Source organism: Zeus faber (assembly GCF_960531495.2).
Source record: "Zeus faber genome assembly, chromosome: 6".
Lineage (NCBI taxonomy): Eukaryota > Metazoa > Chordata > Actinopteri > Zeiformes > Zeidae > Zeus > Zeus faber.
In genome coordinates, this window is record NC_137201.1 from 1,150,063 (window position 1) to 1,165,447 (window position 15,385).

A 15,385-nucleotide genomic window follows, 5' to 3' on the forward strand; every position below is an offset into this window, starting at 1 on the left:
TTGCTCTCTGGTCCAACTTCAGTGGTGCATCGCTGACACCCGCTCATTGCTGCTAGCAGATATATATTTTTACTATTCTGTTTTGTGTGTGAAAGATACTGTTTGTACCTATTCTGCACAAAAATAGCTATAGTTTGTTTTATTTATTTGTTATTGTGAAACATGTTTTAAATATTATGTGAATATATAAATATTAACGATAGATAACATACTTTGGGAAAGTACATTTATTTTGACGTGTTATTTTTTTATACCCTACACACTTTACACATTTTAATTTTATTTGGGTTTGTTTTTCTTGTTTTAGTGACTCATTTTATCTTATGTTATAGTGTCATATCACCTCTGTCTGTCATTAATCACATCACAATTGTGCTGATATTTGGGATTAGACAAGAGCTTTGCCTACTATGTCTATTGGTTTAAAAACTTAGTATACATTTTGGCTTAATACATTGGGCTTAAAAGCCTGTAATATAAGATAAACATTTACACATTTTTTAGTGCTTACATTTGCAATTAAAATTTATTTTCATGTAAATTTAGCAATTTAAACATGTCATCCCTGCAAGTTTGTTTCCTGAGGATTAGTGGACTGACAAGGACAGGTAGTCTCGTGGGGAAGTGGTTCGGGGTGGAGTTAACAGCTATTATTCCCACCCATTACCTGCCTCTGAAGTGTGAAAAAGTTTAGGATCTTTGAGACAGATTTCTCTGCTAGAGCAGTTTGTTGTACCAACATTCAAATAAACAATCTGCACTTTAAGTATCTGTGAAAACTGAAAAATGACTTTGCCCTACTTGGGATCCAAAACACCAGACTCACTGTCACAAATATAAAAGTTGCCATCCCATTACCATTATGTCTGATACTGATAAGTGTTTCCAGAAATGTTAGGTGACAGCATTCCAAGACCGCGACATTCTAACCTGACAGCATTCTGCAGTGACGCACTCGATGAGACGTGAGGGAAAACAAAAGAAGAGACAGTCTGTAATCTAGCGTTACAAGCAAGGGTTCCAGTGGTTTAAGAAATCTTTGCTATAAGCTCTTCAAGATTCAAGAGGTTTATTCGCCACATACATATACATACTTCCATACATATATGCAGTGAAATGTCATTGCAACGCACCTGGTGATTATGCACAATATGTTCTAGACCAGGGGTGGGCAATTCATTTTTACAAGGGGCCACATGAGAAACCTGAGCTGTGTTGGAGGGCCGAACCAACAATTACTTGATTCTGCTCAATATTAATTTTCTCCCACTGTAAAAAGCAGCAAATTATATATTTTTATTAGATGCTACTGGTTATCAGAAGAATAAGGACATTCTGTTAATATTTATATAAATATATGAAATAATTGTATAGGTCAAATAGGAAAATACTCCTACAGAAATAATAAACAGTAAAAACAAAAACACTCATTACATCAGTGTTTCATTTTATTTTTAACATGTTAAATCTTCACAAATACTGAAAAAGTGGTTTGCAGTATGTTAAAGATAAGCAATTGGTCAACTTGATTCAAAAAGCAATAAGTGCAATAATGTTTTTCAGTTCATTTTACTTGTTCTACAGCAAAACCAAGGTCTGCCATCCAGTCTGCATCTGTAAGCTGTGGGATGGTTTCTTTTCACAGAAGTCGTGAATCTCTTCTCTCAGGTCCCAGACACTTTTCAGCACTTTTCCCAGGCTGAGCCACCTGATAGCTGTGTGGTAGCTCATGTCACGATCTTCAGTCTCATTTTCCTCCAAAAGTGCAACAAACTATCTGTGATTTAATGCTCTTGCCCTGATGACGTTAACTATTTTAATTCCAACATCAACAACATGGTTCATTTTTAACACTGACTTACACAACACTTCCTGATGTATAATACAATGCAAAAATGTTAATATCTGCTCAGGGTTAATTTCTGTCACTTTATCCTGCGTTCTCTTCAAAAGTCCAACATTTTTCCCCGTCAGATTTGGACAACCATCCATTGTCACACCTGCCGGCTTGTCCAAACATGCATTTACCTCTGTGAACAAATCACTCCCAGTTGTTGTCCCTTTCAGTGACTGCATGGCTGCCAGCTCCTCCGTGATTTTAAAGTCTGTAGTTATCCCATGTAAGAAGATGAGTAGCTGGGCAGTGTCACGTACATCGCAGCTCTCATCCAAAGCCAGGAAAAAATAGTCAAAGTTGACCGCTCTGTTCTTCAGCTGAAGCTCCAGATTTAGTCGGGAGAGGGTCACGTTCTCAAATGCTCCCACATATTAGTGCTGCAGAGTTCAACAAACAGTCTTTAATAGACTCTCCGTCAGAAAACGTTTTACTTTTTGTAGCGATTTTGTGGGATATGACATAACTTGTCTTGACAGCTGCATCTCTGGATGTGCAAAGTTTAGTAAAAGGTCCTTGTTGGTTTTGCAGCTTAGCCAGCAAAGCATCCGACTCCCTTGCGTGCTCTTGATCAGACAAGTTCTTGTATTTCTCCTCGTGTTTTGTCTCGTAGTGGCGATTCAAATTGTAATCCTCGAACACAGCGACCTGTCTACCACAAACTATGCACACGGCTTTACTTTTGACTTCTGTAAATACATTTTTAGCAGTCCATGTCTTGTTCAAAGCGCGGCATTCAGCATAAATTTTTCTTTTTTTGGCGTGAGCTGACATTTAGAGGGATACCTGGCCAGCATCACTTGTAGCTGTTAACCAACACATGGGCGCCCTTACGCAAATAAAAAAAAGGCACGCTTTTCAAAATAAAAGCAACATAGATGTATTGCATGCACAGCATAAATACTTTTTAATTTATGTTCTAAATTACGATTGACCTCACGTGGGCCGGACAGGGACGCCCAAAGGGCAGATTTGGCCCGCGGGCCGTAAAATGCCCAGATCTGTTCTAGACTGAACACAATAGCTACCTTATTTCTACTTGACTAACTAACTGAAACTAACTGATTCCTAAAACAAAAAGCAGTAAGCAAAGAGAATAATATAGAATAAAATAAAACAACTCAAAAGTCATACAGAGTGGGGGTATAGAAATACAATAGAAATAAAGGGAATAGACTTATGTACAGTGGGGCAAAAAAGTATTTAGTCAGCCACCAATTGTGCAAGTTCTCCCACTTAAAAAGATGAGAGGCCTGTTATTTTCATCATAGGTTCACCCCAACTATGAGAGACAAAATGAGAAAAAAAAAATCCAGAAAATCACATTGTCTGATTTTTAAAGAATTTATTTGCAAATTATGATGGAAAATAAGTATTTGGTCAATAACAAAAGTTCATCTCAATACTTTGTTATATACTCTTTGTTTGCAATGACAGAGGTCAAACGTTTTCTGTAAGTCTTCACAAGGTTTTCACACACTGTTGCTGGTATTTTGGCCCATTCCTCCATGCAGATCTCCCCTAGAGCAGTGATGTTTTGGGGCTGTCGCTGGGCAACACGGACTTTGAACTCCCTCCAAAGATTTTCTATGGGGTTGAGATCTGAAGACTGGCTAGGCCACTCAGAACCTTGAAATGCTTCTTACGAAGCCACTCCTTCGTTGCCCGGGCGGGGTGTTTGGGATCATTGTCATGCTGAAAGACCCAGCCGCGTTTCATCTTCAATGCCCTTGCTGATGGAAGGAGGTTTTCACTCAAAATCTCACGATACATGGCCCCATTCATTCTTTCCTTTACACAGATCAGTCGTCCTGGTCCCTTTGCAGAAAAACAGCCCCAAAGCATGATGTTTCCACCCCCGTGCTTCACAGTAGGTATGGTGTTCTTTGGATGCAACTCAGCTTTCTTTCTCCACCACACACGAGAAGTTGAGTTTTTACCAAAAAGTTATATTTCTGGTTTCATCTGACCATATGACATTCTCCCAATCCTCTTCTGGATCATCCAAATGCTCTCTAGCAAACTTCAGACGGGCCTGGACATGTATTGGCTTAAGCAGGGGGACACGTCTGGCACTGCAGGATTTGAGTCCCTGGCAGCGTAGTGTGTTACTGATGGTAGCCTTTGTTACTTTGGTCCCAGCTCTCTGCAGGTCATTCACTAGGTCCCCCCGTGTGGTTCTGGGATGTTTACTCACCGTTCTTGTGATCATTTTGACCCCACGGGGTGAGATCTTGTGTGGAGCCCCAGATCGAGGGAGATTATCAGTGGTCTTGTATGTCTTCCATTTTCTAATAATTGCTCCCACAGTTGATTTCTTCACAACAAGCTGCTTACCTATTGCCGATTCAGTCTTCCCAGCCTCGTACAGGTCTACAATTTTGTTTCTGGTGTCCTTTGACAGCTCTTTGGTCTTGGCCATAGTGGAGTTTGGAGTGTGACTGTTTGAGGTTTTGGACAGGTGTCTTTTATACTGATAACGAGTTCAAACAGGTTCCATTAATACAGAGGAGCCTCTTAAAGAAAAAGTTACAGGTCTGTGAAAGCCAGAAATCTTGCTTGTTTGTAGGTGACCAAATACTTATTTTACCGAGGAATTTACCAATTAATTCATTAAAAATCCTACAATGTGATTTCCTGGATTCTGTCTCTCATAGTCGAAGTGTACCTATGATGAAAATTACAGGCCTCTCTCATCTTTTTAAGTGGGAGAACACAAGCACAATGCACAATTGGTGGCTGACTAAATACTTTTTTGCCCCACTATATATAGGATAGGCTATTATGTATATACAGATATGTGCATTAAAGTTCCTGAGACTTAGTTAAGTGAAACAAATAACTTTTTCAACAGAACAGCACATTAGAGCAGGGGTCGGGAACCTTTTTGGCTGGGAGAGCCATAAAAGCCAAATATTTCTAAATGTATTTCCTTGTGAGCTATATAATATTTAATAAAATTGAATGCAACTTAATGCATGCATTTTTAACGTATAACACATCTCTGAGTACTCAAAAGTGCTATATATGATCAATTTATCTTTATTCTTCTTAATAATATTGTTGTTATACTGTAGCTAACCAATAATAAATGAAATACTTCTTACCATTAATGCGACTTCTGTTGCTGCATGGTTTTGCTGATGGCCTTAGTCTGGTTCATACGTATTGAGGTTAAGCTTCATGCAGGCGTTGAGGCTTCCATCAGTTAAACGTGTGCGTAGGTTGGTCTTAATGTTTCTAAGATGCGAGAAAGACTGCTCACATGCGTATGTAGAGCCAAACATGGTCAATACGCAATACTCACACACTGCATTGTGTGGTATGTGACGGGAAGCTCGTTTCAAGTTTTAAGAATCAGCTTGTCTTCAGGTTGAATGTTGAAGAGATTATTTGTCACATACATATTGAAGTTTTTTCCATTTCTGTCCACTTGTGTTCAGCTGATTGGTCCGACTCGAGGCAGGGAGTTTTCGTAATGTTTTCTGTCTTACAGAGGGGATCGGCGCACAGCCAGAAAGACTCCATCTCCCTCCCTAAACCCTTACCTGTGGACAGAGACTCCCACAAGTGGCGCCTGAGCAGAGACCCGGGAGGGGCAGGGTGCCGAGTAAAAGGCGCCCGGAGTCTTTCTGTCGTCCGCAGACTGTGCTTGACTACGCCCCTTTGTCCGCTACAATTATATTTTGAATTTTATTTTCAAAATTGTAATTTCTCTTACCTGTTTACTTTAAAATGACACAGAGTAATTATTTATTACTTGTTAATTGTGATGAAAAATTTTAGCTCATTGTCTGCCAGCCATATACCGCCATCGAAAGAGCCATAATTGGCTCGCGAGCCATAGGTTCATGTCCCCTGGATTAGAGGAATTCACCGCTTCCGCCTAGGCCTGTTGTGATAATTATTTTATCAACTTATGAATATATGGACAGGACCTCGATCATTTTTCTGACCACGACAATTGCCCGTTGTGTTCACATGCTTGTTACATAAGAATGTCACCAACATTTTAGTCAACTTGATGCCAGAATAAAGAGCAGGGTTTTCCCTACCATTTTAAGACTTTTTCACAGTGCCAGGGAGTGACACTACTCAAAGTATCAATGTGACAAAACCTAAATAGTACCCTGGCAACAGAACAGTCCTGCGAAATTGCGATCTCCTCCTCCTTTTTTTGTATTTTTCACAAGTGACCACGATCATAGTCTCTGCCTGAGTTCAAAGTTTAAAGTGTTTTATTTGTCAAGTGTACAGTACAACACATGGTCATTCGGTACAATGAAATTCTTGGGGCATGACAGGCAACAACTACATAGTGGGCATAAAAAGATAAAATAACAAGGCAAAGAGAAGGAAGAAATATAAATATTTTTAAGTAAGAGAAGAGTCGAATATTAAAAAAAGTAAGAGTCCAGTAACAAGGATTTTAAGCTAAGCTAGAATCTACGGTGGACTCTCTGCCACTGTTACTCCTACAGATGCTGCGTTCAAGTCATGTGGGAATTTACAATCAAAACGACTTGCTATTTTTGATACTCGTAACATCAATCTTTTTTTTATATCCTTAACTGCTTATACTTGGAACTTATATAAAATTATATTTGGAGCTGGAAGTGCCAGCTAAATGACAGAATGTAGCCAAAATTTTGCACATTTCAAAGTTAATAAAGACACATTATGGAAGGAATAATGTTTCACAAGTCACAAATCATGCAATAAATACAAAAGATCAACATGAGATCATGTATTACTTGCGTTGAGTAAACTTTTCAAAAATTACAAATTAATTTCAATGAGGTGAATGAACAGAGAAAAAACTATGCTTGAGACACGTTTTGCTGTAATTTCTGGTTGCGCTGCTTCTGTCCTTTTGTCTACTCTCTGTTGGAGTTTCACCGTGAGGTCAGGCAGCTCCTTCACATCCACACACACCGACAGTGAACCAGGTGAAGATAACATGTTATTTGAGCAGGAGAGTCCATTTTATTAATTGTTTCTGTTGTAGGGTTTTATTTTAATTTTCAAGTTGTTTGTTTTTTTAATTAGGATATTAAATTTTTTCTTTTTCACATTACAATGTGTGAATATTCTTAAAGTGGACTTATTATGCTCCTTCTTCACAAGTTAATCTAGATATCTGAGGTCCTCAAAAACATGTTTTGAAGTTTTTTGCTGAAAATAGGGCTCAAATTATGCATTAGAGCTATTCTAACATACTTCTAAATCCATTGTGTTCCGGTCACTCTGTTTCAGTGGGTGGAGCCACCCTCCCGAGGTTATGTGAGCCAATGGGGTTTGAGCACAATTCCGGACTCTGTAACTTTCACTGATTTCACCTTATCAGTCTATCAAAATCTGTTTCTGAACAAATTTGAGGTGGGAAATAAGCAATCCAGTTGCTCAATCTCTCCATCACTGATGTTAAATCTACAAGGCCTAATTTCTAATATTGTTCCGACTTTGGTCACTGGGACGCACCAAGACTCTCGCACGTGGAGATTTTTAGCTTCCTGTAAACGTCAATAAATAAAAAAAATTTTTTTTATTGGTTTTGTTTAGAGAAATGCACAGCGGATCAGATGGAGCAGATGACCATATGTGACCCACCACAGCTAAGCCCGCTATCTCGCGCATTTCTAAAATCGCCAGGAGCAGCCAAATAAGTTGGAAAAAACCTTTCCAGAAGGATAATTAAATTTTTCCAGATTTGTGTACCTTTGTGTTTTTTTTTTTGTTTTGTTTTGTTTTGTTTTGTTTTTTTATCTCAATGTATTTTCAAAACAGTTTGATTTATAAATAGTAGATAAATGTTAAACCGTGGAGTTAAATATCCCCGTTAGATCACATGGGGAAACACAGTTCACTTACCGAGACGCTGAACAACGGCGATCGATCGTTTCCTTTAAGGCGACCATCCAGCTGAAGATCATTCCTCCATATTCCATGTGATGTGAAGTCACAATGTGAAACCGTTTTGATAGAGTTCAATATTTAAATTGTACTTCTTTTACACACACACACACACAGACATCATTGTGAAACGGGTGTAAACCAACGTATACCACCAAAGAAGTCATGCTGACGTCACTGATGTAAACAAGACAAGGATTCCTTTCATCTCTGTATTGTTTTGGATTAGGAGAAGCGGGTGGCGGAAGATCTTAATCATATTGCGGACCTTAATCTGACCAGTGCGACAGATCCGTCAGTATAAGCAGGGAAAACTGGACTTCATTTTCCACGATGATAGTCAGTTTTCCGACAGCGACACAGAATCTGATACCGGCGTTATCCCGGACTTGGAGAACATTTAAAACAGCGGATTTCAACCTGAATGTGACGATGAAACGAAATATTTTCAAGAACCACCGAAGGAGACCATCGGTACGCCCGTTGTTTTTACAACAGAAGAGGTTGATGACGTGATTAAGTCCGTTGAGGTTGGTGATGTAGATTATGAACAAGTAGCAATTGACAAGATTCTCAAGTTTACCTGCAAATGCAGCCAGGGGTTAAAAGATATAGCTTTAAAAATATTTGCTTGATTTGCACAAGTGACACCTTGTTTTGAAGCTCTGTTTCTTCACTTTCAAATGATGTGGGGGAAAAAAAAAAGAGTCAAAAGCCACCAAATGTACCTAAAGTCTGTGGTGGGTAACATAAGCGGAAATCTGCGACGAGCTGACAGCTTTTGCAAAGAGTAGAAAAAACCTTCAAACATTCATAGCGGTCGGAAGCCTCAGCGTTTTGCTCAGAGCAATTTCTTTCTCATTAGTTAACATCATTATTTGACACTTTGACCACGTCTAATATGATCAAGCCAACTGATCTTATCCCTTTGTTCTCAATTTTATAGTCGCGGAGAAACTTGCTCATTTACATGTTCTGCCCCTTTCAGTGTCATGAATTACTCAAAATATCATTTGAGCCAATCACAGCTCGTATTCTTTGTTAACATGCCTTCTGATGTCACTTTCCAGACAGCCAATTGCAGCCTTCGTAGTTGAACACCCTCCCGTCTCGTACGAGGGTGGTCTCCATGAACTCCAGTAGTTTTCCACATAGCTGTTCCCCTTCTCAGGAAAGAGCTGACCCATGTTTTTTGGCTCGATGTACATACATGTTACCTTGAAATTTCCAGCTGCATCTTGTCTGTGGAACGCTTTGGTACCCGCTTCTGGTTCGCATGATGTAATAGACTTTGGCCCCCTCTGCTGGATAGCATAATGTACTAGACTTTGACTCCATCTCTGGTCCGCGTGATCTCCATTTTTTTTAAAGGTTTTTTTTAATACATTTATCTTGAGTATTGGTGGTTTTAGTATAACATGTAACCGGTTCTTTTTGTGTGGGGTTACTAATTAACCACAACACACGGGAACAGCCGGGACGCACAGTGGACCAGAGATCATCCACTGTCCTGATCCAAGGGGGCAAGTAGAAACTAACAAAAACAATAGATCTAAAATAAAAACAAAGAAACCGCACGGGATGCGCGGTACTCTCAGAGCACAGTGCGGTGCCGGAGGAAGGGGGGGGGGGGAACACGCTGACTCAGATTCAGCCTTGTTTACCAGTTTTTATTTGAGTACCGGTTTATATTTGATGAGATACGGTATCCATAAAACATGCTCCAAATGTTGCTTGTTGACCCTGGAAAAGGAGAAGATTGAATGACTGGGAAACGGAGGTTAAAGTCCGTCCCCTGCCATGACGCCACGACATTTTGACCAGTCGAGACAAGGGGAGCTCTTAGGATGTTGAAAAAGACGAAAGACAAAGTTTGCCTCAGGGACTTATCACCACATCAATTTGTTCTTATCTTCTGGAGAGGTATTTTTTGTCAAAAACTTCAACTTTTTTTTTTTTAAGTGTATCTCCACCTTTAGTGGTGCGACGTGGGGACATCGGGCACAAGCACTTCGCTTGCCCGCCGTCCGGGAAGGGCACGGAGACGAGGAGCCAAGTGCTGGTCTAAAATCAAAACCGATTCTGTTGCCTAATCTCGCATCATCTATGTGGTAATAGACCCCATACGAGGCTAATGTGGAAATGTCTACTGGGGGGGGGTCTCTGCCCACAGGTAAGGGTTTCTGGCCGTGGTGCGCCAACACGGCAAGAGTTTTTATTGTCACTTTAAACAATAAGGTAAGCTGGCCACAAGAATAAATGACAGACAAATGTTAACAAACCTCCCTGCCTCAAGTCGGACCAGTCAGCGTCGATTAGAGGCAGTTTGGCGGCCGCGGGAAAGGGAACCGTGCTCTCGTTCGCAGTCGGTGCTTGACCACGCCCCTTTGTCTGCCATATCTACCTACTGCCTTTGCCGGATATTTTTTATCCAGCAATGTTACGGATTCCATGTGGGAAAGGGGCTCATAGATAGATGGAGTGTAATACTGCTTGTATCTTTGGGCATGAACAAAACCTTAAACAAACAAATAGATATCTCTGCCTTGGTGGTATAAAAACTAATGGGTATGCAATAACAGTTGGCGATGCCTATAGGCCTCCTGCATGTGGATTAAAACTGCAACTGCAATTGCAATTGCGTTTGCACTTAGGTTTAGTGTGGTCAGAAGTCATCTTTGACTTTCTAGGGGTGATCGGACACAATCTCTCCTCAATATGTCTTGGGCGCAATGAAGTGCACACAGTGAAATCCGTTTACATGTAAACTGAATTTCACTGTCGACAAGCAAAACATGTTTGTGTTGGCTGTTGTTACCCCCTTCCTTCCATTCTTTTGCAGTTTGAGGCAGAATACCGGCGCTTTGCCCTGAAGCGAAATGGCCCGGGGGGCTTTCAGGGGTTCTACCGCCTCCTGCAGACCATCCATCGCATACCTGGTGTGGATGTACTGCTGGGATACGCCGATGTCCACGGCGACCTTCTGCCCATCAACAACAACGACAACTTCCACAAGGCTGTGTCCTCAGCCAATCCGCTGCTTCGCATCATCATCACTAGGAGAGGTAAGAGAATGGGAATGGGGGCGGGGCTGTATGGTGAATCAGCTCAAGTGAAGGAATTAGAGGTGTTGCCCCCCTTGCTGAACCAATATACTGTATATGTACAGTATATTGACATACAGTATGCTGACAATATATAATGTATATGTAACCCACGCATGCTGTAGCCTCTCTACACACCCTGGGACACACTGCGTTGTGTTTCTTGTGTTGGTGGGGTGTTGTGCGGAGAGAAGGAGCACCGGACACAGGAGTTTTGGATCATGGGTGAGACTCACGGAGGATCACTTTAATGGCTTAAAAACGACAGATGCTGGCCCCATTACCTTGCAAACAATGAGAGCAAACTAAAGAAAAAGATGGCACCCCTGCTAAACAGGTTTCAAAACTACGGTGTCCTATAATTGACAAACCGCAACAGTTACTGAACCCCCAATGGAATAAACAGTGCAACACTGTTTTGATCATCTCAACTTTTGGCGTAGGTTCTCAACCAATCCTCAGATATGTGGATGTCGGTGTTCAACTTTGACATCCACTATTGGAGGGGACAGAGTAACGCAAATGTCGATGCCCTCTCCCCTATGTCCAACGAGGAGTTCACCCAGGTCCTACAAACTTGCCCTCAGCCGGTCAGGGCTAGTGAACAGGGGCATGGAGAGAAACAACCCACCAAGAAACCGGAGGGCCTCCCAGGCAACAACATCACTACTTCAGATGAACCTGAATCTCAAGAACCTTGATCACTTGAGTCGAGTGAGCCCTACAGGGGTGTGGGGACGGAGTCACTGCCTTCCATGAAGAAACAGGAAATTTGTGCAAGGCAGAGGAAGGATCCTGTCATAGGCCCTGTCTTGCACTATAAAAGCCAGAACAAAAAAAACAAGCGGCAGGAAAAGGGGCAATGGTGGTGGGCATTATTTTGAAGGAGTGGGAGAGGTTAGTAATAAGGAATGGTATCATGTGCCACCGCATCCAAGACTACTAAAGCGGGCTAGTGGAGCAGGGCACTTAGGACATTGCAGATGATGAGGGAGAGATTTTACTGGCCAAGGATGTTTCAGGAAATCAAGGCTTGGCGCGAGCAGTGTGAGAGGGGCGGCCTCAGGTAGACCCTGACTTCAGGCCTCAGGGCTCCCCTGGTCAGTGTCCACAGCAGTGCTCCCATCGATCTTGTGTGTGTGTGTGTGTGTGTGTGTGTGTGTGTGTGTGTGTGTGTGTGTGTGTGTGTGTGTGTGTGTGTGTGTGTGTGTGTGTGTGTGTGTGTGTGTGTGTGTGGACTTTTTGACTCTGGAGAAGTTCTTCCACTATGCCCAGTCCTACCCCTCTGTACAGTGGTGAAGGTATTGTGAAGAAGCTTCTTCTTCCGGTTTTGCTTCCCTGAGAAACTGCATGCAGACCAAGGGCGCAATTTGAAAGTACTGTTGTGAAGGAGCTGTGCAAGTGTACTGGCATCACTAAGACCCACACAACCCCCTACCACCCCCAGGGCAGTCGGAACACCGAAAGGTTCAACTGGACCCTCATGCCAAAGCCTACACCCAGGCTAATCAGACCTCTTTGCATGCTAAGGGCCAAAAGAAGAAGCACTATGACCAAAGTGCAAAGAGTCAAGTCTTCAGCCCATAGAGTTCTGGTCAAAGTGTGTCATGTGGAAGGGCGGCAGAAACTGGGAGACAAATGAGTCACATCCATACATTGTGTTGAAAAAGCATACTTGTGTATGTGATGAGATCAGAAGATGGTGAAACAGAGAGTGGTCCACCACAACCTCCTTACACATTGTATATTTCTTCCAGTGGACCAGGCTGGTGAAACTGCAAGAGAGGAGGTTGAGTGAGACATAGTAGAGGACTCGGAAATAGACAATACAGAGAAAATTATGGAGAGAGCTCTACCTGAGGCAACAACAGACAAGATAAACCCATAAGAATGGAGGAAGGGGATGCGGAGGCAGGACAAATGAGTGAAAGAGGGGAGAAGAACATAACTCTGTGTAGCCAGTTCACCTCACGGGCCCACTGCTCCAAGGAGAAACCTGCGGAGAAATTGACATCCTCAAAGAGACTATCCTATGAGTCACATGTCATTACATCAGAAGAGGAATGACATGGATGTTGTGGAAAATGGCCAAAGCAAGAAGAGCAGCAGGGCATATGTCCGTATGGGAACGTGTTCATATTCGGCCCCCTAGTTAATGTTTTAAGGACAAGTGTGCTTTGGCTTTCTGTTCCAGTGTGTTTTGTGACTGCAGAAGTTAATTCGTTCCGGCCTTGTTATAATGTAAATCTATGATCTGGTGGTGTTTGCAGTTGTGGGGGGGGTTTCCTATGCCTCAACTCACGGTGGTTATCAGTCTGAAGTAGGGCTGCACGATTGAGGCTATGATGATAATCATGATTATTTTATTCAATATTTTAAGCATGATTATTTATCACAATTATTGATCTATTTGGGGAACAGAATTATTTTATGGCAATTTTTTAAATCTACAGAAAACTGCCTTCACAATAATTATGTATTTTATAAACAAATAAATAAATAAACTATGGTAACTGGTTTAACGTACTTCAATTGTAGAGGATAAATAATGAAACAATTGTAATAAAATCTTTGAGGCATCTGGAATGGAACTCAAAAACAAAAAATAATGCCTTTTTTTCAAAACGCACACAATTAATGCATGTTACTTGTATTCTGTAATTGCTTATGTTTATTGTTACCAGTAATTATAATTCAGGAAGTTTGTCTACATTGATATCTCTGGAATGTCTATAAATTCTGGCAGTGATGTTATTGGGTTTTTATTTTGGAACTCTTCCGCTAGTGTGTGGCTGTTGTCCTCAGAAGCGTATATATTTATGATGTTTAATATGCTGTGATTTGTTTAATCCAATTGTTTTCTGGTAATACCTTAACTTCATTTTTAGACTTAATTTGAACATGGTGGCGCCATGGTGTGTGGGGATTTACGCGATGTTGCGTACCTATGAGATTTTGTGACTTGGCGCAAGGAGCGTTTCTCCACAATTTATTTCATTTCAAAATGGAGAAGTTCGAGGCAAGACTTGCTGAGCTGGTTCGCGCATACAGGAATAATTATGACCCCTCTTTCCGTGAGTTAAGTGTGATGGAATGAGCCAGATGTTACGTAGCAGATCATGTCTTGTGCAGATTTGGACAATCAGAAGTTAGTAAAATGACTAAACATTACTAAAATGCTTATATATAGTAACTGACACAAAATAATTTAGTTCAATATATTTTGTTGGAGTCATCACCATAGCAGCATATCACTTGTTTCGTTTTTCTGTTGTACCTCTCCCTCGCTCCCTCGCTTTTTTTCTTCCTCCTGTGCCGTTCAAGAAGAGCCGTTATCCCATTCCTTTCTACCGTGTTCAATCTGAATGCAGCATTAGTTGATGAGAAACAATAAACATATAGTTTCCTATGTTTAGTAGTTTTTTACTTGCAGCCAGTTGTTATTTGTCATTCTTCTGGAAGCCTCTGTCTACTTCTACTACCACTTTCTGCTCTACTGGGCATTGTTATTCCTTGACGCTCTGAGTACTACTACTTCCTGGCTCGGTATGCTTTTCTTGAAACGGCCTGAGCTGCAAAGACTCCCGTTGATACAATTACAACAAGACCGCAGATTATTAAGTCCTTATCAAGAAGACAAAATCTTAATAGATTAAATTCATATTAGCAATTAATCAATAGTCGATTCATTGTTAACATCCCTAGTTAAGAGTTCCTATCTTAAATTCCTTTAGTTAAAGTCCCATGGTGACTATATTTGTGTCACTAGACTGCAGTGCTATCAGGTGATGTGTGCACTCCGTCAACTTTGAGGTTCACAATACTGAACCACTGATCGGGATGAAACTCGAACGCCATGTTGGAACTGCCCTGAATACAAATGTTATTCAGATTGTCCATGGGTTCATTGGATCCATGACATCCATAAAGGTCTGACGTCCGTCACGTCTGCATGTGCCGCCATCTTGGCGAGGACCTGGTTTTTGACCAATCACTAGACTGCAATGCTATCATGTGACCTGTAGGAGCCATCATTTGCACATCCACATGCAGGGCTGGACCCCTAATAATAATAAATAAAGCTCCAGGCAGCAATACACGGGGTCCAGTTTAGTCATGTTATCTACGTATTACAGGTGTCAGGTTCCGTAAAACACATTGTTTTATATCGACACCAATTGCAAATTTCCCAGTTCTTCAATCTGAAATGTTAGACCAATTGAACATAATTTGAATCAAACTTCCTGCTGTTACCAGTGCTTCATTGGCTCATGGGTTCAACCAATCACCGTGCACTTAAGTCACTGAATGTTGCTTTTGTGTCATTTAGTTTAAATGTCCATTAGGTACAGTGTTTTAACAATTACGATCATTCTTTAATCATGCAGTGCGGACACAAAAGAAGGAGATGATTCCTACAAAGGTTTTTAGGGTTTCCTGTAGTGCGAAAATGCCTTCTGTAACTGATTATAGT

General features: G+C 41.2%; 1 protein-coding gene across 1 annotated transcript in view; it reads left to right on the plus strand.

Moving 5' to 3' along the window:
* The window catches only part of pard6a (par-6 family cell polarity regulator alpha), a 35,727-nt gene that overhangs the window by 3,106 nt on the left and 17,236 nt on the right, over positions 1-15,385 (plus strand). Inside the window, exon 2 of the mRNA XM_080002727.1 lies at positions 10,650-10,872. Coding sequence (XP_079858853.1) covers positions 10,650-10,872 — 223 coding nt within the window. The remainder of the gene's footprint in view (positions 1-10,649; positions 10,873-15,385) is intronic.